General features: G+C 54.5%; 2 protein-coding genes across 2 annotated transcripts; one reads left to right on the forward strand and one right to left on the reverse strand.

Moving 5' to 3' along the window:
* Positions 1 to 7,501: 7,501 nt before the first annotated feature.
* PG985_005440 (uncharacterized protein) lies at positions 7,502 to 8,002 on the forward strand (the record flags this gene model as incomplete). Its single annotated transcript, XM_066825209.1, has 1 exon — positions 7,502 to 8,002. The coding sequence occupies one exon, from the start codon at positions 7,502 to 7,504 to the stop codon at positions 8,000 to 8,002; it is 501 nt and encodes a 166-aa protein (XP_066688369.1).
* Positions 8,003 to 25,497: 17,495 nt separating this feature from the next.
* Positions 25,498 to 26,077, reverse strand: PG985_005441 (uncharacterized protein; the record flags this gene model as incomplete). The annotated part of the gene is made up of 2 exons (XM_066825210.1): positions 25,498 to 25,837; positions 25,944 to 26,077. 2 exons carry the CDS (start codon positions 26,075 to 26,077, stop codon positions 25,498 to 25,500), a joined length of 474 nt encoding a protein of 157 aa, XP_066688370.1.
* Positions 26,078 to 26,608: the final 531 nt, after the last annotated feature.

Below are 26,608 nucleotides of genomic sequence, written 5' to 3' on the forward strand. Positions count from 1 at the left end.
CTTTCCGAGGGCGATAATGAGCTCTTGTTGTGTGCGTAGCACCTGGGACTGTTGTGCATACATTGTCTGCATCTTGGCAAGGCTTGCCGACAACTCTGCGACAATGGAGTGAAGCATACGATTCTCACCACTCAAGTTGACGGCGCATGCGCAGAGCTGGCCTCGCGTCTTTGCATCCTGGGTCGAAGTCGTGAAGACGCCGAAGGGGGCTGTGGAAAAAAGGGAAATGTCATGTCCGTCAATCATTGTGACAAGTGTTGTGTCGGTTTGAGCTAGGCTGAGATCAGGTGGACTGTGTTGAACCAGATGGCTATGTTCGCTGCCTACTAGAATATGCGAAATGGCGGGTTTTAGGTAGGAAGGCCTTTCGTAGATGAGTGTCCTGTGTCACGCGTCATGAGCTAGTTGTAAGGCTTGCACAGGGCGTGTTCGTATCCTGAAGCGATCGACTACCAACAACCAGTTGTGGCTCAGGACCGTAAGAACGAATGAAGCGTCACTCATTGACCGGGAAGTTAATGTGTTCCTCTTGCTTCCGTGCTACTGTCGGTCGTTGTGCCACGACAAGCGCCGGTACTACCGCTAGGAGCAGCATTGGACGACATGGGGAAAGAGCCATTTTGCATCAGGCGAAGGTAGTCCCTAGTAAGCTGCCGAAATGTTTCTGTGGCTCTGTGGTTTGGGCTACTCCGGTCGCGTTCACGACAGGTAGCCGAAACATATCTGGTTATCCTCCCAGGTACTGAAATAGTAGCATGCGCTCATTGTAGCCCCAAACCTCCAGCTGCTGTTCCGGTTAGTATTGTATCTGTTTCCGATCGTGCTACCTGAAGATACTAGAGCTCGACCAGCTTCATAACCCAAGGTGACATTATCAAGAAGAGATATGTGCAGTACTCGAGGGTGTGACCTGTGTGTAGCTCACTATGCGATGCTGGAGACTCTCCATACCTAGCTCTGCATTCAGATATGGACATCATGCTGTGTGTACCCTTTCTAGCGTACAGGAATATAAAATTGTTAAGCCGTTGTTAGGGTAGATGGATGTAGTCTGCAGGATGTAGGCATCGCCGCTTCAAATGACGAACAGCAGCAGACTTGGGGCGAACGGGGACTCCAAGCAGAGACGGGATGGATGTCGGACGGACAGCTTGTGATGCAACCCATGTTCTGGTGCGCAGGACAGAGCCTGATGTTTCCACCGCTCCGCTTGTACAGTTATGGTAGAGGTCGGTCGCCTCGGAGCCTGAATCATCCAGCAGCGTATTCTCTATCGCCGCATCCGTCGAGAGCTCGAAGATCCTCGCGCGCTGTTTCCGGTCTTGGCTTCGTAGTTGCCTGCAGACCTGTTGGTCCTACGAGAGAACTAGGAGTTGCGATGATTCAGAGCCATGTCTCCAAGTATACAATTTTTGACATATTCGCAATGGGACTAGAATTATCCAGTGGCAACCCGTACTCTCTTTTTGCTGCTTAAGCTCGAAGAGTCTCACGGGCTGTTTTCGGTCCTGAGTGTTGCTGGCCTGATTGTGATGCAGAATGAGAACCGTTGCGCAAGTGGCACTGAGAGACGGAATGGACGCCGGACGGACAGCTTGTGATGCAGTCCATACCTGTTCTGGTGCGCAGAACCAGAGCCTAATGTTTGCATATTAGTAGAATCTTGAATCATTAAAAGCCAACGGGTACAGGGCTGACTTTCACCTCCCGGCACTGTCGCGTCCCGTTGTTGGCCGCGGCGCCCTTGCTGGCTCACACGAGGCACTTTCGGGCCCCTCCAATTCTCACCGAGTAGAGAGCAGAAAATCGACACTGCGAGGCCGAACAACCATTCTAGTCCGCCCGACCGTAGTCTCCAATTGTACCCTTTTCGACGGGGTGTGTCGATGCCGAATGGAACCAGAATCATCCAGTACACACACACACACAGTTTATTAACGCCCGGGCGGCGGAGCCGAAAGGGCAACTAACGATTATTTACGGTACATTCTTGAATCGCTTACTTGTCACCCAAAGCCCTTGCATGCTCCATTTTTAGTCGGTCACTCCATTACCGTCAGCACGTTCCTGTTCGGGATCCCGTGTTAGTAATGTCTCCTGGCAGGCCAGCTTGAAGGCCCTTCTCCAAGTGTCCAGCATCCTATCTTCGGCAGCTGAAGCGGCGCCTGCAATCTAAGGCACGGGGTGGTTAGTATTAGTAATATGTGTTAGTGCATAGCCCTAGGATAGTCCCCTTTGGGTCGATTGGTATGCATCTAGTCGGCCCGTGGCCATGGCAAATCGTATCGTTGCTCGGACGGCCTCCATGTCGGGAGACCAAAACCTGCCGCCCGATGGTGACTTGCCACCCAAGTAGAAGGACAAGTTGGTCCTGTGGGTGTCCGTGCACTGTAGCATCTCTGCTCGGCATGCTATCCATCTGTTGCATCGGAAGAGGAAGTGCTCTACCGTCTCTCTCGCTTGTCCACATTCGCACTGGTCGGTCGGTGCCGCTTTGATCTGATATAGGTATTCGTTCAACCTCGCTTTCCCTGTCCGGAGCTGGGCCAGAACGCTGGCTTCTTTCCACGAAAGTCGGTCGTACAGCTGCCTCGTATGTTTTCCCGGAAGAGCTGTGTCGACGCGCTTGGAGTGTTTCCCGACACCTTCCGGCAGCTTGGTTAAAGCACTCCGTTTGGCCCACGCGAGGCTCAGTGTTGTTGACTTCGCCCCCGGCATTTTGGTCCCTGGTTCGGTACCCAGCCTTGTCGTGGTCTTCGCTTCCTTTTTCGCCCGGTCCATAAGCCTGTCTTCCTCAAATGTCGGCAGCCAGGCGATCGTTACGTTATTTCCTTTCCCTCCGCAGGCTCGAAATGGCCTGATAGGCTTGACGGATGTGTCGTTGCCCAGACTGTTGGCGTGGTTTCTTCAGCGTGAGGGCCGCTGCCTTGTTCCTCGTCACAAGGAGGATGTTGCGGTACCGTAACTTCGGCAGCGAACGCAGTGTGTCTGCCATAGCGGCTAGCTCTCCCGTGTACGGGTTCTGCTCGGTTCTCGCACCGAGTGTCACGGCGCGGGCCAAGTGCAGGCGGTCCCCTCGAATCGATCTCTGTATTTCGATGGCTGCTCCAAAGCCTACCAGACCGTTCTTGGCCGAGCTGCTGACCGCAATGCGCACGGCCCAGTCGGTACGCTCGACCTCAGATTCCGCGTCCGACTCGTCCACGATCGTCCTTGTTCGGCTCTCCCACGGGGCTAGTGCGAATGGTTCGATGGTTTCTAGCTCTTCCATCGGTATGTCTTTCAGTATGTCCGCTACTTGGTAGAATGGCGATCGGTGATATCTCCGGAACTTCCGTATCCGAGCTGTGCCACTGCGAAGGGGGTTGGTCGTTGGGAGGGTGTGGATGTCCGTCCACATTCTGATCGCTCTCCGCCAAAACCGGTCTTGGGCTGCGGCAATGTGGGCCTCTGCTTCCGCTACGGTCGTAGCCACTGTCATGAAGGTTCCCACGATTGCCTGCGCCCCTATTTTCTGGATTCGGTTGACTGGCGCCGCTGCTCTGTACCTGCACTCGTGCATCCAGACGTTCGATGCGTAGTCCACCACCGGTGCTACCGTAGCCGTGAACAGCTGTCGCGCCGTGGCAGGGGAGAGGCCCTTAAGCCGTCGTAGTTCCAGCACGGCCTCTAGTCCTTTAGCCGCTGCTTCGGCGATGTGTTGCCTATATTTGAGCTTCGTGTCCATAATGACCCCGAGGATCTTAACGTGATCCCTGGGCCGCACCTCGCGTCCTTTAATGGTAAAGGGTGTCGGGTCGGCTTTATACGGCTTACGCGCAAAGTGAATGATGGCTGTCTTGTCCGCTTCGAACGTCGCACCGCTCCTTCTTTCCCATGCGAGGGCGTCGGCGATGATGGTTTCTATCCCTTCCCGATTGCTCTGCGCCGTAGGGCCTGTGACCCAAGCTGTAAAGTCGTCGACAAAGGCGATCGCGCCCCCGTAGCAGTCGATTCGTCGCTGTACCAGATCCGCATTGAAGAAGAGGAACAGGATCGGAGACAGGGGAGACCCTTGGGGTAGGCCCGCCTGCGGTAGGCTCCGGCTTTCGGACGTATGCCCGTTTACCAGAATCGTCGCCGTACGACCTAAGCAGAAAGCCTTAATCCAACGGAGCAACTGATCTGGTATTCCTCGCGCTTTCATCCTCTGGAGCAACCTGACGTCGAATACCCCGTTATACGCCCCTTTAACATCGAAGCTTACAAGACTGAGGACTTTACGACCTCGCCACGCAGCGTAGACTTGTTCTTGCAGGAGCATAAGCGCCTGTTCCGCTGACCGTCGTTTCCGGGCGCCGAAGTGGTTAGTTGGGAGGAGCCCAAACGTCTCGACTAGATGGGAAATCCTTTCCGCAATCACCGACTCCATCACCTTTCCCAGTGTGGATAGTAGCGAGATCGGCCTCCAGGCTTTCGCTATCGTATAGTCCTCTTTGCCGGGCTTTCTGAGAGGAATAATCTTCGCGTGGCGCCATTGGGTTGGTAGCTCTCCTTCCTCGAGCGAGGTATGGAACAGCGTGAGAACCCGTTGCCTGACCACCGGCCACACTCCCTTCCAGACCGCCACCGGCAGGCCGTCCTCCCCGGGTGCCTTCCAAGACTTAGCCGCGAACAGCTGCCGCTCGATTTCTTCCATCGTGATGGCGCGCATCTCGATAGGCGCCCTCTGCGGGCGGTCCCCTTCGTCGGCAATCTCGTCCGGGAGCGGTGGAAAGAACTGGGTGAGGAGTTCTTCCGCCTGCTCTGTATGGTTAGAGGTGGTCGTCCCGTCTGCTCGAACGAGCTGGGGGACCTTCCCGAATGCCGTGTCGTCGCCCGCCTTGAGGTACTTTGCCGCCTTCCAGATATTATCGTTGTCGGCGAGAAACTCGTTCCAGTGCTTCTTCTTTTGCTGTCGGATCGCATCGTGGTACTGTTTTGCGGCGCCCCTCGCCGTTGCTTCTAGGTCATGCCTGGTGCAGCCTGCCCTTCTCTCGGTCCGGGTTCGGTTTCTCCAGTATGTGTAGATGCGCCGAAGTTGTGTTAGGTCCGTCGTCCACCATCGCTTCGCATACGGCGATGGCCTGGCTTTGGGAGTCAATGCGTGCACTGCTTCTAGGACGACGTCCATCAGCCGGTCAGTCTGCTGCTGGACAGTTCCGCCCGTAGGGGTCGTGGCCAACGCTGCTGCGATCCTGGCGTTGATGTCTTTCCACGGGGCGTTCTTAAAGAGGAGCCGATCTTGGCCCGTAGACGCTGGTGTAGCCAACTCGAAGACCGTCTCCATGGTCCGGTGGTCCGACCCATGTTCCGTGTCGAGCACCCTGCACTTGACTAGAGAATCTTTCATCGCTTCCGATGTTAGGACGAGGTCGATGGTCGTACTATAGGCTCCGCCACTCCACGTTTTCGTGCCCCGCGGGAGCAGACTGCTGAGGCCGAATTCGGCCATGAAATGAATAATCGGATCCGCCTCTCCTTGCTTTTCCAGTCGCACCTCCTCTCCTCCCCAGAGCTGGTCGTGCCGGTTGAAGTCCCCTGTGATAACCACCTCTACTGCTGTTCCGGTCCTCCTTCTCACTACTTCGATAGCGGTGCGCAGCTTTCTGCACGCTTCTTGGAGCGCCGGGGGGTCCTCCACAGGGACGTATACGGACGCCACCAAGATCGCATGTTCCGGCAGCCGCACGGCTGCCGCGGTGATGTCTGGGGACTCAATCGGGACCTGTTCCGCTTCCACCTCCTTGCTGACCCAGAGCATGCTCCGGATCGGCCACCTCCCTTCTCTCCGAACTGATGGAACCATCTTGACCCACCTATGGTGTCCCATCGGTGTCGTCAGAAGCTTCCCTTGAACCATCCTCGCGTGCGGCTCTTGAATCGAGATCACTGTCGCATGCTGTACCTCTTCATCGTTGAGGAGACTGTCGTGTACGGGTCCTTGCTTCCTCACGTTGTTTTGAATAATACGGAACGGTTTAGTCATGGTTCGATGGGTATAGCTTCGGACAGTGTCGACTAAACGACTCGTGTGGTCCTCCGCACGGGACGCACTTTAGAACGGTTGCCTCGCAGCCCTGGTGGCTATGCCCCTGCTTCGCGCATCGACCGCAGGTCTGGGTGTTCTTGCACTGGAATGCCTTGTGTCCCACCTGCTGGCAGTTGTAGCACTGCTCCGGCCGCTCTCGTCGCTCGAATACCCTCGTGTAGCCCGACTCGCCTCCGGCGTAGAAGAAGCCCTCCTCGAGGAACTTCCGCGCCTCGGCCGCCTTCGTCAGGTAAACGACCATGGAGCCGTATGCCTTCCCGTTGTCTTTTCGGCTCAGCCATGCCACCTTAGCGACTGTCGTCTCGTTCTCTTGTCCAAATGCCTCGGCAGCTCCGTCTCGTATGTTGTCGTTCTCGTCCAGGACCGCTGTGCGCCTGACGCTGTCAACCTTGATCGGGTACAATTCGTCTCGCAGGACACGAGCTCCAGACACGCTCGTCTTCTCGGCGGCTTGCTTGACTAGTCGGTGCTCGGTCTCATCTCGGCAGACGATCTTGATGCGCTGGGGCTTCCTAGGGTCCATGGTTACGGCGCGGCATCGCCAGTCCTTCTGTTCTCCCGTCGCTCGCATCTCCTTCTCGATGGCAGCTCGAACCGTTCCGGCGGTCACGCTGGCTCGTTTCTCGTCCTCCATCCGGGATGTGTCGATAGTGCAGTACAAGGTGTCGGTAAACGTGGAAGGCGTCGTGTTCATCGAGGTAAGTGTGCGTACGTTGCTCGGCTGGCTCGTCGGGGGCGTGCGTGCGACCTGCGCGTAGGAGGCCTGCGGGCTCGTCTGGGCGCTGCCGGCGAGGGCCGCGCTGTTCCCGAGTTCTTCCAACTGCTGGGTGACATTTTGAAGCTCGGCGGTGAGCTGCTGGATGATTGCCTGCTGGTTGTTGATGATCTCTTTCAGGTCTCGGACCTCGTTACGAGAGTTGGCCACGAGCTCGTAGATGCGCTGCAGCACCTCCGGGTTGATGGACAAGTTGTTGCTCGGGCTTGTCTCCGGTCCATTGTCGCTTTCATTCGAGAGTAGGGCTTCTCGTGCTTTAGCGCTGGGCTTCGCCCGCTTCGATCGTTTGACCGACGTCGCGATAGAGTTTGGCGCGTCCACCACGATCTCCATCTCTGCACGGTCCTCCATTGTCGCGTCGGACGTCCGCCGCCTCTTCATCCACCTCCCTTCTCAGCAATGGAATAATAATGAATTGAATTAGAATAAAATAAAGGTTCTCCCTCTATTTCTATAAACTTCCGCCTTAAGTCGTTTTTACGGTCATATAGAAGTGTCACACTAACCTTACAGTAGGTGGCGGATACTGCTTTTCCTAAGTCATAGAGTTTCCTTAGTGCAAGGGCAACGTATTTGGCTTGTAGGTGATGCAGAGGGAGGGAGTCGCGGGGGCGCCCTACAATTTCGCCTAATGCTAACGGTGACATGCTGCGACCATGCCGTCTCCCCCCCGCAGCCCGAGCCTGAAGAAACGACAACAACGACAGCCCGATGCGGACGACTACAATGGTGGCTCGGCAGCCGAATACACGCGCTCTGCACCAAGTTCCGACCGAAAAAGCCCAGAGGAGACAGCTGCGACTCCGCGACCCCTGCGAGGGCGCACCATCACAATTCACACCGCTACTGGCCGCATCGCCATCATCCCAATCAGTTTGAAATCAGAGAAAGCGAGTGCGGGCCTCAGTGCCGTGGAGACAGGCGATCAGCACGAATTGCGGCTAGGAGCTAATGAAACTATGAGCACCGCTGGCTACTCCACGGCGCCCCACGGCATCCTTGCTGGATGTTGTAGTTTGCTTCCATCAGTCATGCTTCCGTCGTCGATTTTGGCATCTGCGAGACATGAACCAAGTGAATACTCTTGCTCCGACAGCTTCAACTCTATTTCTCCCATCAAACGCTCATACTCTTTGGTGTCAATGCTCTGGTCATAGGCCTCTACGGTCCGTTCAATAAGAGCGTCCCTCGAAGCATCAAGCCCTTGTATGATTGAAGGCTACGAGCGACAGAAAGCCACACAGCTTGTTGTTGGAGTAAATGGCGCTTTTCCTTCTTCAAATTCTCTCTTTCCATAACATTTCTGCGTTGGAGAGCCTGGTAAAATGCATCTCCATTGTGCTTTAGTTCTTGTTGCAAGACAAGTAGATGTCTCTGGGCCATTGATGGGTCTGTCAAAATACGGTCGACTGCCGTTTTCTTCATGTGATTCTTGCCACCAGGTATACACTCCGTCGCAGCAAGGAGATATATGCTATGCGCGCTGAAGCATCTCCGAGGGTGGTGGTTCGAGGGTTTCATTTTGCGAGAGCTTCTTATGAAATGGTGTTGTAAGAGCATCTCGTATCTCAATGGACCCTTCGGGTTCTGCTTTAGCCGGATCGGACGTCGTATAGCTAGTGTTTCCGACCAGAAGCGGGCTTAGTAGTGGTTTTGCCATACTTACCGGCCAGAGGCCGGCTGCCCTCCAGCCACTTCGGATATTCTGGCCCGAGAGTGCTTCCGAACGGGCCTTCTGGTAGCATTGAAGGAAGTATCGCTTGCCGATTACCGTTGAGTTCGAGAATTGGTTTACATTTCCGAGTACCTTCCGGTACGCCGTCTTTAGAGGGCTGAAGACGACTAGATCGAGGGGTTGTAGGACGTGGGACGTATGAGGGGGTAAAAAAAGAAGACGAATACGATGACGGAAGCATAGATACATGAAGTCGTTCGTTGTATGGCTTCCTTGGCCGTCTCCATATAGATCCTGTCTCACAATCACATTGGCCTTACTAGAGGCGCCCTCATCGACGTATGGCGCCCTTCTGCCTGTCAACAGAGAAGAGCTTCTATTCACTTCATCTCAAGCGCCTGTAGCTTCAGAAGGGACGCAGCCCTCAGGTCCTCGAGTAATGTCCACAAAACTCCAATTGCTTCCCATGTGCTGTTCCATCGCCAGGGCCCGAGACAATATTGGTCCGCTATCGTCCAGCGTGAAAACCATTATGCGCACAAAATTGCGCTAGGTCACAGTATATACACCAGAACCAATGGTTTGTAAGATGATTTGGCAGCTTTCGCTGTGGCCTATTTTGGTTCCGTCTCGTTGACCGTGAGTCGGGGACATAGCAACCACCAGATCCATAAAAGAAATGAGAACAAAGGCTTATAGTTTAGTATTAACCCGGTTTTTTTATTGTCAATATGATTTTGTTTTTGGCATTCCCATCTCCATACGCACAGCCCCTACCAACGGTACATGGTTTACTCAGGAACAAATGGAAAACGTCTCAAGAAAGAACCCAGGCTCTGTGCTGCCCACGTGTAAAAGGAGGGATAGAAGCAACGAAAACATAGCGAAAAACTGGAAGACATGGGTGAAAAGCAGTCGAAGGCTTCAGCGTCGATACGGAGCAGAGGTTTACATCTATATCAAAGTGCCCCGTAGGCGCAAACAGTATCTCTTCGTATCTCACAGGGGTATGTCACCGTTAACACTAAGCGACGTTGTAAGCACCCCTCCCCCCTCCGCGACTCACGTGGCCACCGAATATGTTGACTTCCACTAAACACTAAATAATAACCTAGGAAAAGCAGTATCCGCCACCTACGGTAGTTGTTGGGAGTGAGTTGGATGGGCCGGACCAAGGCAAGGACGCAGCACCAGAAACTGTTGATCGCGTGTTTTAGTCGAAGAAGGCAGGAGTTCAAGGTATGTCCCAATGGGGCAGCCCCAACCAAGCATCTTACGGAACGGTAAATGTAGATAGGAGCGATTGGGTTCCCTGGGTAGACAAGGTACGACGGCTTCGTATAGAATTCAATGGATATTTATAGCCTGCCATGGCTACTGTCACCGTCCAATCCTAAACTTGACCACAAGCCTGGCAGTATATGATCCTTATAGCTCCAACCAGGAGGATGGTCGAATTTCATGCCATCCAAATTGAAGTCTGTGGGGGAAGTCCCCCTCGTTATTGATTCGAACTTGGTTTTCGGCATCAAGTATAGCATCTGAGCTAACGTATGACGCTTGAGTATTTGGCGAAGACGCTCGGGGGACTCCTGTCGTGAGCATGTGTAGCAGTATTTCAGCACTTGTGAGGTGAGAGGCTTCACACTGATAGAATACTTCCAACTCTCTTCCAGCTGGTACCATGTCGTCTCGAGCGAAACCGTTGGTTGTTGGATGCCGAAACTGGAATATTCCAGAACCGCAGTTGGTGTTCCTGGCTGGGTGACACGTAGCGTGTCCAGGTCCATTTTCCAGGTCCTGGAGTCTCCAATTCGTCGATGACTCCGGCTTAGTTCCTGGTGCGGGCTTACATTCGCCCCTAAACACCAGCCAAATTCACCACACCTTGCGATTTCGGCTCGGACATCCTTGTCCGCCCCTTTCAAAGGAAGCACCTCGTGGTCGAGAAAGGTCGTCTTGGGGAACACCGAGTAAGCTTTGTTCCAGGCGATGAAGTTCATCGCCTGCGTGTTCGGCGTGCGACTGAGAATAGCTTGGAGGGGTATGAGTCGTGATTTCCTCAATATGATGAGCAACTCGCCACGTCGTAACCGTGTAACCGACCCTGACCGGACCCGTTCTTCCCCAACCAGTAGGTATCCTTGCGTTTGAAGGTACGCCTGGACCGGATCCGCCTTAGTAGCCTTTGCCATAATTGCCAATGTTTTCGACGTCGTCCGAGAGAAGAACTCGGTAGCAAAGTCGCCATAGATCAAGGCCTCGCTTGCACCGAGGATACTGCGGAAGGCCTGAGGGTCGTGAACGAAGGGCATCAGTTTAGTGTTGATGTTCCATACACAGGATTGCACTTGGGATCGCAGCCCCCTGCAAGTTTGGCATAAAGATACGAGTGACTTGGTGCCAAGCGCACCCATTAGGCTCTTGAAAACGGGGTAGTAAATGGAGAGAATTACTACAAGGGATAGACGTGGTTGGTGTGGTAGACGCCTTCCAGCGTGACCACGCTGAACTGCCACAGTTACCGTCATTGATGATGTAGATGACGGGGAGCGTACGGAGTGCTTGGAGTTTGTTTATATTGTAAACGAGGTAGAGTGGAGGAGCATCTCGCGGAGAAGCCAGTCATTTATATACCCGAACTCGTGTCTAGCTTACGGTAACCATTAGCGCTCTCATCATTGAGGCCTACTCTCTTGCCACTGTGCATAATTACCCCTATCTGAGCTACACTAGGCATTCAACTCCAGCCCAACGACGTCACCTATGATTATGCCGTAAGCAATCACCATATAGCCTTCCACAGCTAAACAGGCTCTCGCGATACATGGCTGCCAGGACCGCATTTACCCACGCAGACCAGGCAGCCTGGTGGCGTTTGCGTGCAGAAATTTAGTCTCATCATTGTCCAATGAGTCTAGCAGTGATGGTTCATTCCCTCTTCCACCTCCGGCACCTCTCTTGACTGCTACATCTCCGCGAAGGCCATGCCTGTCTCCTTCGTACCGAACACACTCCAACCTCACCAGTGCTTCGCGCGCAGCCAAACGAACAGCACCCTGCAAACAAGCAGAAGACCTCGACTTGTGGAAGAAGGGATGCTGCGAAGCGTCAGCCGGTCTTGTTCGTATGGCATGCTGTGATCTCTTACAATCATGGGCGGCAACTGTCCGGCGTATAGTATGTCCAGGAAGTCCGCAGCGTCGTAGGACCAGTAAAACCCCTTGCGAACTAAACCTGTCATGATCTGTTCTACGTACGAGACCATGAACCGATGCATTTCTCGTCGGTGACAGACGTCTGTCGATAGTCTTCCACTCAGGTCGAGGGCTATTGTTCCACCATTAGATCAACTCATCGATTTGTTTATACTGGTCCGTTACTTAGTTTCACCGTCCCATTTGACGCAACACGTACATCCGCTACGCGGGCGTCCGTGGGCAGGGACAGAAGATACATGATGGCGGATACGATCTATTGCCGCCAGTCAGTAGCTAGAAATGTTGCTCAACCCCGGAACACATACCTGCATCATGATACTCGCAACCTCTATTTCGGATTGTAGTGGCGCGATGGCAAAGAGGTCCAAGTCGAAGTGTTCATGGACCACTGGTGTGGTACGACCGCTGCAGTAAATCCCTAGGAGTTGTGCAATACTGGGATGGCTGATTTCGGAGAGAACCCCCAGCTCCGAGACCATGAACTGGGGGGCCTGTCGGACTTGAACGACGTGCCCGCTACCCGACCGGTGCATTCCAAGCCAACCGCTGCCGTTGGTGCCTAGGTGGCGATAGTGGGTATGCGCTGTCTGGTCGATATAGAGCGGGGGCCTTGCCCGGACCGTCACAAGGTTGCGGTCACGGCAGAAGTCTGGCATGCGCTTGAGAGACATGATTGCCGTCAGGCACCATTACTTTGGACTTTACACCATGGAGCTTAAATACGTTGCACGGATGGTTGATGGGCTATGCCACTTGGATACAGCTGGTGCCGCAACTATCGCCTGAGGTAAGAGCCGCATGCGGCGTGAGCCGTTCTGCGAGGTCTAGAACCACCGCAGTGGTGCTTTGAAACGAAATAGCACAACACGATACTGTACTGCAGCCTGTCAATTACGAGTTAGCTTTTGCTAAGCTAACGGACATCCCCGTTAGGAAGTGCTTCTTCGTAGCCGACTTCAACAGTCTTAGTCGTGCGCTCAATATCAACCAAACGTGGGTCTGCAGCGATCAGGACCCCCAGTGGCCGTAAGTGGCCTTCGAATATCCATGAAGCTCCATTCTCATTTTGGCTCAGTATCCAATTCCATGCTTGTGGTTCTATCAACTTGACACTGGACTGTACAAATAAGGCTACCAACGATTGGAAGATGGATGAGCTCGATTCGAGCCGGGAAACCAAGTGCACATCCGTGGCCATGCTCCTCAGGCCGTATCAAATGACGGCTGTTGCTTGAGTAGCTTTATATATTTTAAAATGCAGCAGGACTCGATAAATGGGTCTGGGGAACAGAGTATCTTGATGAACTGCCAAAGCTCCATCATTGCTCTCCAAATAGAGTATCGTAGCCCGTCACCGAAGACCAGTGATCTACTAGTTCCCAGATTGTCAGATCATTCATCGCTGACATTCTGATACCAGATCGCCCAAATCGCGGCCAACAGGTCTTCTACTCCATAGCCAACGGAGATGACCTAATTTGTCAGTCATCATTTTCATATGGGATAGACCACCACTCACCAGTAGCATGTAGACTCTAAGAAGAGGAAGAAGACGCCAGTCTTCGGCACACGTTATACTTATAGCACCGCCTACGACTATCAACGAAAGAAGAAATGCCTCCATGAAGACGCAGCCCTTCGTCCGGTGCTTTTTCTGAGAATACGCCATCCATTCACACGCTACCCATAACCGAAATATGGCTGCGGATACGAGCATGACGGTGCTTCCGTGGTAGGCATGGACGCCTGCGACGATGACGCCCCCCCCAAAAGGAAGTCATGGCTATCGGCAAACCCACAGCTAGCCGGAGCAGATGTAATGATCCATGTGCTGATGGCCACATCCTGCTCATCCAAAGGCACTAGAAACGTCAGCATCAATGGCATTCTCTACCAGTTGGCCAATGTACCTGATTTATCATGCTTGCTGCTGCAATGGAGCCAAGCAGATATACCGTCCAAATGTCGATTTCGACAAAGACTGTGAGCATAGCAAACACGACCACGACCGCGAGTGACAGAATGATCTGGCTGACTGAAAGTAATAACAGCTCGAGGCGGAACTTGACACGGAGCAGCTGGCAGGCCTTCAGCGGTTGCGTTGCTCGTCGATGCTTCAATCGTCCCTACAAACAGATGTTTTGACTGAAATCTGTCAGCGTTCCTGTAATAACTCAATATCAAAAACGACGTTGGCCGGATTGGTTGTCAAAATATCACAGTTTCTACATGCATCGACCGGTGGTGCCCTTCTATTACCTAGTCTCATGTTTATTGATTGGTGAACGTTAGATACAGACCTTCTTTCCCGCCTTAGAGCCTGCTAACAAAGGGTTTTTTGAATGTCACACGCATAACCAACAGACACCTCCACCCAACAGGTAAACCCATTCCTGAAGGGGTGCGGCGGCTAAGGAAACAAACAGGGGTCCGAAGGACGCCAGATAAGATGTATATAAGTCAGACGAATCACCCCCCGAGAAGGAGAGGGAGACGGCCAGAGATCAGAGCCCCTAGAAGTGCCATAGTCAATTATTAGCTGAATCAGAACCAAGCCCTAACTATCCTTGTCACATTGAAGCTCTCGTTGCAGTCTGTTTTTCGGGAAGTGAGCCATCTTCACAGTCGATCATTGTCAGTCGCAGGGACGATGAATGAATCGAGTGGCATGAACAGACTCTACATTAAGATGAGGGCTTGGACAGAGTGGTCTAGTGACGATTGATCAACAATGCCGTAGGAGGCCTTTAGGGGCTGTGTATAGATGATACCGCCAATGGCGTAACCAGGAGTACGTTTCATGGCCTCGCCAGCCAAACCTCGGGAGGATCATTGCCGTTGGTCAATTGTTCCTACCATAAGACGTTTCCAAGCGGCGGCCTCCCTTACATATTGCTGGAGGAGCCCTAGAAGCTGAACTTACAGGGGCTCGTCTCTTCGCCCTTCCACATCCGGTGGAAACTAAAACCTCGCGGGTATAAATTCCAGCTATCTGGCTGGTTCTCTCCAGTCCTGGATTTCCCCGTGTCCTTCCATTGTGACCAAAGTCTTTACCTGAACTCTCTTACCATCGACTCTAGCCATGCCTACACAAAATCATCCCTTCAACATCTCGGAGCACCCAGAACTAATGGATCTGATCACTCAATGTTACAATTTAGCCTATGATCTGAAGGGATGCGCCAAAAAGCTCTCAAATATACTCAGAAGCCTACCTGGCTGCGACTGCGACTGCGACTGCGACTGCAAATACTTGGAGGAGGAATGGATTTACAGAATCCAGGATGCCGGCGAGTCTGTCGGCGAGCTTGAATTCGAAATCGGCAACAAGGAACTGCTAGTAGCTCAAGCTACATCGGGGCGTAGGTGATGCTAGCACTGGCATCATGGCCCTGGCGAAGTAGCCTTCGATGGCGCGACCAAGGCGGGGATATGCTGTATGGTGGTCAAGAGGCAGAGCCAGGTAAAGCTTGAGTGGATGTCCGCGGCTGGGTGAAGCACACTTGCGAATCACGACGGGTTGAGGATACATACCAGAACGTAGCCTACGGTATCCTCAAATAAGGGGGCATGCCTGGGGGCTGAGTTAGAGGACGGGGTGCTTTTAGCCACGACCTTGACGTCTTCACCAACCCACTAGTAAAAGCATCAAGTCGTAACGGCTGAGGTGTGACGAAAAGCATGAGGGGAGTAATGGAAAGCGAAAGGCGAGCCAGACCCTGTATGGAGAGGACAAACGGCAGAGATGTGCATGGCCACTGCAGCACTTGGAGATATTGACAAGCTAGCACGTTCCGTGCAACGTAGTATGGAGGGTAACCATACGACTGCCATAGAATTGTTGGTAGAATATCGAAAAGGAAGCTTTACGATATGAATTGACGGTTGATCATTGCGATTGTGACCTCTGCATGGATGTCATTGTTGTTCGGCCCACGTGCCAAAAGCGCATGAAGCTTGGAGGGAGGTGGATGAAGTGGGTTAAGGGGGTGGCTGGTCTCGTCAGCCACAGGAGAAAGCGGCTGTGCTACGTGGGGGCGGGATTCTAGTGCAATGGCAGGCAGCTCGAAAACTAATTGAGTAGCGAGGAAAGGGCGATTCTTCGGAAACGCGCCGCCGACATGCACAGCGTACGCCTGACGACCAACGACATGAGCCGAAATCCGACATGCATGGCAGCGAGCGCAACAGTGCGGGGACAAGCTCCCGAATTGGTCATGACAGCATGACGACCGATTGCTACCAAAATACAAGTTCAAGGCAACCGTCACTCCTGCGTATCAAGAGAGACGACAGCACAACGACCACGGTTGTTATTCACTGTTTCGAATGACCATCGAACCCGAAGCAAGCACGCCGGCACACAGTGACTCCTTGAGGCCAACGAGGCTACCTAGTCCTCCAAGACCAGCACGAGAGGCATGCCACGACCGACCTGCACGCATCATCGCGCAATAGACGCACCCCACCGACGATTCTCCGCCCGACAGCCGAGCAGCACTACGCGATTACATGAGGAAAGAGCCGACGAGGTGACAAAGGCCAGTGCATTGGCTAGAAGCGAAGCACCTACGATCGGCATGTACGGGGTAGGGGACACAATTCCACAGCCAAGGTCCATCATGTCTGCGAATGGCCCAATCCACCGATATCCAATATCCTCTTGCGAAGCCTTACACCTGATCGAAAAAGGTGTCGCCCAAGGGATCGGCGTCGGCCACGGGGACGAATCGCTCAAACAGGGCTTTCACCTGCGACAACCATCCCGTGAGCCTTTGGGTTTGCTGCAAGAACCTGTATTCGATGTCAGTTGACGATCTGCGCCAGACTGAACACACGGTGACTTACAGCTGTTCGATCTTCTGTGTGCTGTCCGGGCACTGGTCAGATAAACGCATCGTTGCGACGGCGGTGGAGACCTACAAAGTCGTGAATCTGGTGAGACGTGGGCGTGCGTGAGTAGGAGAACTCTGCTGTACGAGGGCGGGGATAGACTTACTTTTCGTTGTGGTGGGCCAGCTGAGACTGGACGGCGTTGACCTTGTCCAGCAGCTCATTCACCTTGTGCAGCAGTTCTAGGGTGTCGCCTGACGTTCTTCGTTTTCAGTACAACGCGCGGACTGGATGTGGAGGGACCTACGGTGGCGGGGAGCTGAAGGGGCCCGAGTTGAGGCCTTCTTCGTCGTCGAAGAAGTTAGGAACGTCTGGAAAGGACAGTGCTTGTTGGTTCGGAGGCTGGAGCTGCGTGGCAGGAGGAGCGACAGTCTTGGGCGCAGACGCAGGAGCGGGTGCAGGCGCGGGCGCCGTGGTGGCATGGCCTGCTGATGGTCGGCCCTGCCGTGGTTGGCGCGGGCGCTGCATACCGTGTCGCTGCGAAGGGAACATGCCGGTAGATGGAAGCGACGGTGAATAGAGGAAGTTGCGGGGGGAAGGGAGCACGACGGACGAAGGGGAATGGGTAACCAACTGAGAGAGCCTCGACCACACAACGGGTATTTATGTGGTCAAATTCGTGCGGTGTGTAATGAAGCAGCAAACATGGATGCCAGCCGAGCACGACTGGTAGGTTGGGCTGTCGGGTGGAAATGGGCTTGCCAGTTGGGAAGTGCTGATCCATAGCCTACACTTATGGGCAGAGCGAATTTCTGGACGAAGCACGACTTGTGAAGCATAACCATGCGAGAGCCGATTGGCAGCATTCAACCCAGCAGACGTGGCGAGGGTCGAAGTGAGTTGCACCGAAAGCGGCCAGCAGTATCTGATTTCGGACCCTTGGCATACTCGTGAGCAAGCAGCTAATGTGCAGCTACCGTCAGTCCCGGACCCTATGTATGGGACGTACCACCGCGTTTTGGCGTGGATTCTGGCTCAGGGCAGTTCGGCGTCCTACGGTCCTCCATTCGAGAGCCAGATCAGCAGAACGAGGTCGGCCGGGACTAGGATCAAGTTCTGGATTGGCTGCTCCCCACCCATGAACTGCTCCACCAGCGCTTCCGCCCCCGCGTGAACAGCCCTTTCGGTGCTGCTTCTGGCCCGCCCATTTAGACGCTGGATGGTTTCGGCACGCCACTGACAGTCCCGCTCCTGAGCCAGTGTCGGTGCTGCAGACTGGGCGACATTGTGGCCAAGGGCCGGAAACAGCGCGTGAGAGAGTTCAAGGCCTTGAAGGGCGACGCAGCAAGATCTCGCATCCTCGTGGACAGTTCTGGGGTGCTCCATTCTGGCGAACCCATTCTGGCGTACGTCCATTCTGGTGTCGCCAATACGACTTTTCGGCCTGCTCAAAACCAGCCGCAGTTGACCCCAGATGCAAGCGGGACATATTGCACTGACGAATGAGCCCGAGCGGTTTTAGCTGCGGCATGTCCACCGCATTACGCCTTGACAAGTACGTGTTGCCAAACCACATGGGGGATCTGTACAGTTGATGCTACAGCACGAGAGGGAGTGGTCGCATAGGCGCAGAACCAAGGCGCAGGAGCAGGAAAGCTACGGGCGGCGGCGACGATCTGCCATTCAAGAAGTAAGAGAGAAAGTGCGTGGAGTGCTATGTATGTACGTAAGTGTTCGCCAATATATTTTATTCACCTATTCTATTCGCGTCTCTGCATTGGCTCTGCTCGCGGGGTCAGGACTGCCCAATCCGCGCGAACAGGTTCGTAGCCAGCACCACGTACAGGCGCAGAGGCCGGCTTCGCTGGCCGCACTGCCACTAGCAGGTGCAGGGAAAAACCTCGGTACATGAGATGCTCGAATGTAGGAGGAAAACCCGGGTGGCAAAGGCGGGCAGGAGATGACTCGAACTGCGGACGCCAGAGCCAGGCCCAATACCCCTCTGCAGGAGATGACTCGACCACATGAGGGAGACCGAGCAAAAGGACCATCAACCAGCCCGACAGGAGTCAGTTCAAGCTCTCGGACAACACAAGCGGGAGTCAGTTCAAGCCCCTGATCGACGCGAGCGGGAGTCAGTTCAAGCTCTTGGACAACACAGGCGGGAGTCAGACAAGCTGCAAGCAGGAGTCTGTTCAAGCCGCAAGGCGCCAAGAGGAGTCTGTTCAAGCCGCAAGGCCTCCAGGGGGAGTCTGTTCAAGCCGCAGGGCGCCAAGAGGAGTCTGTTCAAGCTGCAAGGGTGGCCGGCGCTCCGGGCGGAGGCGCGAAGAAGGAAGAGAAAACTACTGACAATAGTGGGAGGCGGGTCACCCTTATATACCCGCAGCGCGCCGCCAAGACCCACGGATCGGTGGCCCTGTCCGTCACGAGCTACTATCCATGCGCTGGCTTTGGACCGATTCTGGTGCTGCTTGTCGGGGGGCCGGGGGTCCAGGGAAGCCCAGCCCCCATACGGCGCGAACGGTACCCTCCTGGTTATCCGGGTGATCAGGTTCGACCGTTTCAGCGCGGGCGGCCGTTGGGACTCTTTCTCGCCTCCCCTTGACCGCATTTGGGCGTAGGTAGCCAAAGCTGCCCTTTCGCCTGCTTCCGGTCCAGGATCTATTCCTGCATCTATGCCTCTTCTTCGCCTTCCTGGGCCATGTTTGTCCCTCTCTTCCCTCTTTCACACCTTTCGTTACCTTCACTTCCTCCCTTACTTCCTCCTTACTTCCTCTCGCTCCCTTGCTTCGCTCTCGTTCCCTTTCTCGCTCCCGTCCCCCTCTCGCCCATTCCACCGCCCTCTCTCTTTCCCTCGCCCTCTCTCGTTCCCTCGTCTCTCTCGTTCCCTCGTCTCTCTCGTTCCCCGTCTGTCTCGTCCTCTTTTGTTCCCCTCCTCATCCCCTCTCTCGTTCCCTCTCTCGTCCCCTCTCTCGTTCCCTCTCCTCCCACTTCCCCTCGTTCCGCCTCTCTCTTTTCTCTGCCCTTCTTTACTTCACATCAATCTTTTGCTGCCACTACGCTTACCTACTTTACGCTCAGTGTCTGATACACCTCACTCTCGTATTCCATCATTAGGCTACTCCACCATCACATTATCAGCCAGCGAAATAGGCCCGCCGTCGCACGATGCGCTTAACGCCGGCTGCGTGACTCGAATTCCCCAACAGTATCCGGCCGAAATCCCTACAACCTCGAGGCGCGGTGGCCGCCATTTCTCGGCCGCAACGGAACAGAATACATTCTACGCGGGGGATTTGATCGGAGGCCGCAAGGCCACAGCCACCATGGTCCGGCTGTTCACATACCAGGGCGAGTGACCCAATGTCTAAGTAGCAATGCAGGAGATTTGGCCAGCTACGTAGGAGTTCGCATTTTACTCTGCTATCCGTCTACTAGCGCCCTTCGAAGATGTCGTGTGGCGTCCTACCCATTTCGCTCGGCTGTTCTGGCATAGTGACGGCAAGTAGATCAATGGCTGCCTGAACGGACTGGGGTGACTGGCTCCGATGTTGGCTTGTTCTGATTCCTAACTAATGCACCTTGACGGCCGATTTCTCTGCGATTTGTTTCCTAGAGTATCCAAGCGCCTGCATTGATTGACTAGTGGTGATGGGTACAATGGGGCTTCTGTATGCTCCATTTACCCCGGCCATGGCTTGCTAGTGGGACTTGTCGCGACCCATAAGATAGCCCTGCCGGCAAACCAGTCGCCCCGCACCCAAATGGGTCGGTCCGAGCTGGAGCCGGCGCAGTTAACTCTAATGCAACTTCCATTCCCTTGCCTCCAACATAGTGACGAAATAGCAACAATGACAGCGCGGATGATGAACAGTCGAGCAGCTGCTGAGGTTGAAGCTCCAAGCCGCTTCGTTAGTGTTCTACTCGTACAGTGCCATACCGCAACACGATGATCGACCCAATGATTGATCGTCACTGGATGCAGGCATAACCGTGACGGCCGCTGATTGGGTTCCGGCTACGTGGAACGCAATTTTGCGGCCAGCATCAGCGTGCCACTATTTCCGGCTGGCTCGGCCTGGAAGGATTCCAGCTTACCTTGGCACGATGAAACCATGACCATACGGGAGAAAACAATACTCGGCACGAGTCGTGCGAAAGAGATAACCGGAATGCCGCTGCTGCATGTCCTACTTACCCAACGCTTGCTTACCGATACGGCCTAATAATTCACCGGCAGCGCTACGGTATGACGCCCCAGGCTACCACAGCTATGGGTGTGCCAGACCCGGCATTAGCGTATGGTCTTTTTCCTTTTTCAGTTCAGTCAACCTCGGGACTCCGTATCTCGACAGGTGAGGGCACGGATACACCCAACAAGATACGGTAACGTGGTTAAGGTAGGGCACGAGCTTGGCCAACAAACAAGCTAGGTCGGTCATCCTGAATTCGAATGAACCCAGCTCACCTTGCAATCGAAAGGTGGCGATTCAGTCATCGCCGGCAGCGGCGCAGCTCAACCTGCCGCCGTCGTCTGCTTTCCGAGGGTGATTATGAGCTCTTGTTTTTCGCAGAGGGGTCTTCTGGGCATTCTCGGGTCTTCATTGGTCTCAGTGTGGCCAACTAGTTTCAACACCTGCCAATGTATACCCCCTGTGGGCCAGTAACCTGCCACTTCCTATCCCGAAATCACAACCCCGACATTTGGGTCCTCCAACATCCTAGCCATCTCACCACAAGTTATACGCACCCATTTTTGGTTCATGGCGTTATACCCGCTGAAACTTTGCATCTTCTCGTCCCAAACAAGCGGCATGGGGAACCCATAGCCGCCCGGCCGCACAACCAACGACAGGAAAGGCAGACCTGCTAACACATAGGGCGAAAGGTCCTCACTGCTCCATGATTCTTGCCCAAGGACATCGTCCCACAATGCACATCGTCGCTTCCAAAAGAAGCGTTGGGCCACTGGCGTAATCCTGGAGACGACCTCGACGAGGCGCCAGGTAGAGCCAGCCGGACGGCCTCTTGCACGCTTGCATGGCCTTGATTCATCTGCTTTCCTTGCCTTCCGTTTCCGGCAAGGGGTACCCGAAATTTCCGCCTGAGCTAATTGTGAGACGTCCTCCTCCATCGACATTGATATAGCAGGATCTGGGTGGGACCATGCGTAGTGCTCTAGCGGAAGCGATGCTGCTGGGGGGATTGAATCCTCCAGGTTGTCCTGCGCCGGAACCGAACCATTCACCTGGCCGATTCCGCCTAAGGATTGGCTGCGTGATCGTGCAGAGCTGAGGGAACGAGCTTGTGCTGCATCGTCATTTGTAGTTCCATCATGCCCAAGCCCAACCTCCAAGAGCTCATCCCAAGCCCTCCGCCACTTGTCGTCATATTCTGTAGGATTTTGTTCCAAGAAGCATAGCATGTCGTCCAATATAGGGTTCTCAAAATTGCTTCCATCGAAGCATTCAGATGATAATGGTGTTATAGGGGCAACGGCCTTGCTGAAGAAAAAGTCCGCTGCCTGATCCTCTGTCCACGGCGGGAGAATAGCCTCCCAGTATCATTTCTGCATACTACTCGGTGGGAATTGGAGGACACCCAGAGTGCCTCGTGTGAGCCAGCAAGTGCGACACGGCCAACAATGGAACACAACAATATCGGCGCTGCTGTCCCCTGGCTTTGCCCATTTGGACCGGCGGCGCCATCAGCAGCTCTGCATCCTGAGGTCGACATCTGCCCTAGCGCCGCTTAACGACGCAGAGCTGGAGAGAAAACTTTGAACCGACTACGAAAAAGCATTTTTTGATCGAGAGTCTAGCTTCGCAAGATGAACTGCAGATAAATCACACCGTCAGTACTGCACCGGCCTCTTTTGACGACCGTACCTTGAGGTACGAACCCAATAGGACTGGAAGTAGCTTTAGGTAGCATGGCCAGAAACAGATGCAGATAGCTGAGCTATGATACTGGTAGGTACGAACCAGAAGAGCTGCATTGAGGCTTTCGGGTACAATGAGCACATGCTACTATTTGAGTACCTGGGGGAACCAGATGCGTTTCGGCTGCCTGTCGTGAACAGGACCGGTCTAGCCCAAGCCGCAGAGTCATAGAAGCACTTCGGCAACTACGAGGGGCCCATACGGGATCATAGCCACGCCGGCATGGAATTTGACGCAACATGGTGAGACCGGCTGCCAAGAAGCACTTCCTAATCGAGAAATCGGTAGCTTCGCAAGATGACCAACCCTTCAATGGTAGGTTGGATACTGTACTGTATCGTGCTGGCCACTTCTGGTTACTGGACCTCGAGGTACGAAGCCTGGAATATCAGAGCTTTCGGTAGTATCGTCAGGAAACGGCGCCAAATGGGTGTGCCTTACCCAGAGATACGGGAAAGTACGAACCAGAACAGCAGCACGAGGAATTCGGCGTACAGTGACCTCGTACTACTCCAGAACGACATACGAGTACGACCAGATGCATTTCGGCTGCCCTTGGACGCCGGGAGTACGTCATAAGGACTGGACTAGCCCAAGCAAGAGAAAAAGAGCTTTTCCACATCCATGCGACAGTAAGGGTCAACAGAACTTAGGACTGGAAACAACCCGTGGGCCTCTTTGCGCTGATGCAGCAAAAAGAGAGTACGGTTTGCCACTGAGTAATTCTGGCTCCATTGCGAATACGTCAAAAACTGGCTACTTGGAGACTACGGTGACAAGGCCCCTTTTGTCATGGCTCTGAATCATCGCAACTCCTAGTTCTCTCGTACTGTCGGCTCCCGTTCAACTTCTCTGGTCGAGCGGATGCGGATTCGCTCCTCAGCCTCTCCGCAAGTTGGCCGGGTCACTTCCAGCCGCCACGGTAGACGCTGGCTTCCAGGAAACCCCGCTATTCCTGGCTGGCAGGTAGAGGCGACACCGACGGTAACCGCCCGCTTGCCCGCCCGGACACCCCAACCCGAACCTCCCGAACCAGCGCCCGTACGAAGCCCCCGCCTGGGGCCTTCGGCCCTCCGTCCTTCTCCCACCCCGTCGGCGCGTGCCCCCCCCCCCGCCACCGGCCTTGCTGGAAGGCATCCAAACTCGCGAGCTACCCTGTACCCATGCATCACACCAAAGTCCCACGGCTGCTACCCTGTACCTACCCTGTGGCGGTACCGCTCGCCCGGTAGGCCCCTAACCCTAACCACTAACCGCCCTATAGCTACAGGCCTGACGTCCGACGATCTGTCCGATCCGCTGGTTTTTCATGTACGCCAACCCCCTTTTGCTCGGAGAAACAGGACAAAGGCTCAGGCCTTTACGCTCGTAATTAGCGACACGAGGCGGCCGGGCGAAGCAACTTCCTATACACCGACACGCATCACCATGGCAGACAACACACTGCTCGCCGTCCAGGATCTGTCGGGGGCGGCCGGTCAAGCTCCAGGCCAAGCGTCTGGTTTGTCCCAACTCGAAGGGTCGAAAATGCTTTCGTGTATGTGCTGAACCTCTAGTAGCTGGACTAGACTTGTTTTCGTCAACGTCTCAAGCTCCTCCGCGTCGATCCCTTCCCATATCATCTTGGGGAATTCCACGTTCCCAGTGATCGACTTCTCGAATGAACAACCCACCCTGGCAAGGATCGTAGTGCTTCGGTCGTCCCCGAGAGCGGCGTGGAACGCTGTCGTGGTATGACCTGGTATTTGCAAGTAGTAGAAATCAAATCATCTAAGAGATTCAAAATGGTGGTGGCTTGGAGAACTTTGTTCTCGTCGTGAGTCTTAGTTGGTTTGGAGGCTTGGACTTGGCTGGGTCCTGTAGGAGCTTGCGTTTGTTTGTCGAGAGAGATTGTTGACCTGAGATTTTTGAAATCCAGTTGAAGCAGTATAATCATTTCTTTCCGGAAAAGATCAAGCTCTCATGCTAGTCCGGCTGGCTGAGTAGGGACGGTCATCTTCACATAAGAGTACGTAGTGGGCTGTTTTGTAATGTCGAGGAAAGGCCAGTGTTTGGCTCAGCGCGCTCGAGGCTCCAAGAGTCCGCCGTAGTTGATTTTCGGTGCCTAGGACACTAGAAGACCCTGGGACAGTCGTTCCAAAGTAGGTACCCGTAACCCCGCCTCCAAGTACTAAAATAGCTGACAGCGGGTTAGCACTACGATCAGAGGCCCTGAAGTAAGGCTCATCTCGCATGCAGAAGCTTGACTGCCTACGCGCCCCGCAGATTGGCGCAACCCAGGTCCAAAGACAGCAATTACCTACAAGATGTCCACCCAGGATACCTGGGGTCTGGTAGGAACGAACTGGCGCCCACGTCCCAACGCCCCAATTAACCTCTCCTTCGATAATTATTCGTATCCTCAGCAGGCTTGTTGGATTGAAAGATTAAAACTGAAATGTATTGTAGTTAATTCTACGAAATGTATAAGTCAGCCAATGGAGGTTCGAAATCCGTTTCATTGCACTTTGTATGGATCCGGGACCAGCCTTGAAGTCCCACCTAGTCTCGTCCACTGGACCGGAATAACAACAAGACAAAAGCAACAAAGGATTAAGAACAAAGGTACTACAGGCCAATTGTAAGTTCGTTTTTTGTTTGTTTGAAGATGTGACTATCGTCCGCGGAATTACGCTTACGCTTCGGCATAGGACGTGCGGTGTGTCGCGAAACGACTACTGCCCAGCAGCCGTCCCAAGTGCTCCGCCAGCCCCAGCATTGGGAATGCCGCAGCTTTCTAGTGTTTCATGGTAAACCCTATATTACGGGGAGCACGGTGTAGTCTAGATCATGGAACATAGCTGGGAGCGCCTAAGACACTGTCGCCGTGTAGACGGAGAATGTGTGTCGCCAGTGGCACTCGTTCTCTTGCGTGTAGGTCGCAACCGCCCGTACTTCCGTCTCCGCCTCCTTTACTCCGGCCTATTGCGCCAGTGCGATCATCACGACCAAGATGTAAGGAACCTCGTCGGCATTCGGGAGGCATGAGAGGTGGGGACGAGCAGCTGGTGTCGCCGCTTATTTAATTCGCGAACGGGTTCGTTGGCTGGTGCTCGGTGCACCTGGAGCGAATTGGCCCTCTGGTAGTCGATGTGCTTCAAGTTGACAAAGGTAAGAGGTGTAGCTGCGGTGGCCGAGTTCCGGGGCAGACACGTCTGGCACGCAACACGTCTAAACTGTTGGGTACCGATATGGAGCTTGCGTGTCTCGGTCTTCGTGAAAGGGAACAAGCTAGCAACAAGACGCTGCGCGGCCCAAGCGGTCTGCGTTTGGGTCGAGACGCTGTCAAACAACGTATTGAGGTCAGCGAAGTTCGGCTGCTCGTCCGGTGTCGGGGTCGTGGGCAGATTCGCGGAGGCCTTGGTTGCGTCGACTTGCGTCGACGTACATTTTGCAAAGCGGCAATGCAGTGACCATAGATGTTGCTGGGTCCAGAAGGAAGGTCGAACGAACAGCCTTGTCTCGCCGTAGAATAGTCTGGAGCGATGCGGCTGCTGGTTCTGCGGCAGTCGCTGTGGACATGGCTAATGCACTCGTCCAGACAGGCATCAGCATTGGCCGCTCGGCAGCATTTCCGAAGCGCGCGACAGGCAGCTAGGGCGAGACAACCGGTCTTCGAACCGCAGGCCCGAAGAAACGGAGCGTGCACTTGTGCTCGATGAGTTCCAAGAGGGGATGGTGGTGGGTGACCAGTTGATGCATCGGCGACTTTGGCAGACGGAGGGGGCGGGAACAAGTGGCTCGTGCGTCGCAGCACGTGACGCCTCCCACAGGGCTGTGTAGTGCACCAGAGGGCAACGCCCGCACCTGCCTCTGTCTGATCGCACCTTGCCGCGGCGTCGTACCTTCCGTGTACCAGGCCCAGCGCGCATCGAGACGCGCATCGTGAGACGCGCGCACGTGTTGTCGACTCCACCTAGCCGCGTTTCCGATCACGAAGACAGCCAGCCAACGCCCGCGACAGACGCCGTGGCGACGCGACGCGAGGAAGGGCGTGCCTCCGCGGCGCAGACGACGCTACCCCGATCACGAGCCACCGACTTCTCCCAGGGC

The sequence above is a fragment of the Apiospora marii genome (genome assembly GCF_038362585.1).
Source record: "Apiospora marii strain CBS 49790 chromosome Unknown utg000003l_segment0_segment0, whole genome shotgun sequence".
NCBI classification, from domain to species: domain Eukaryota; kingdom Fungi; phylum Ascomycota; class Sordariomycetes; order Amphisphaeriales; family Apiosporaceae; genus Apiospora; species Apiospora marii.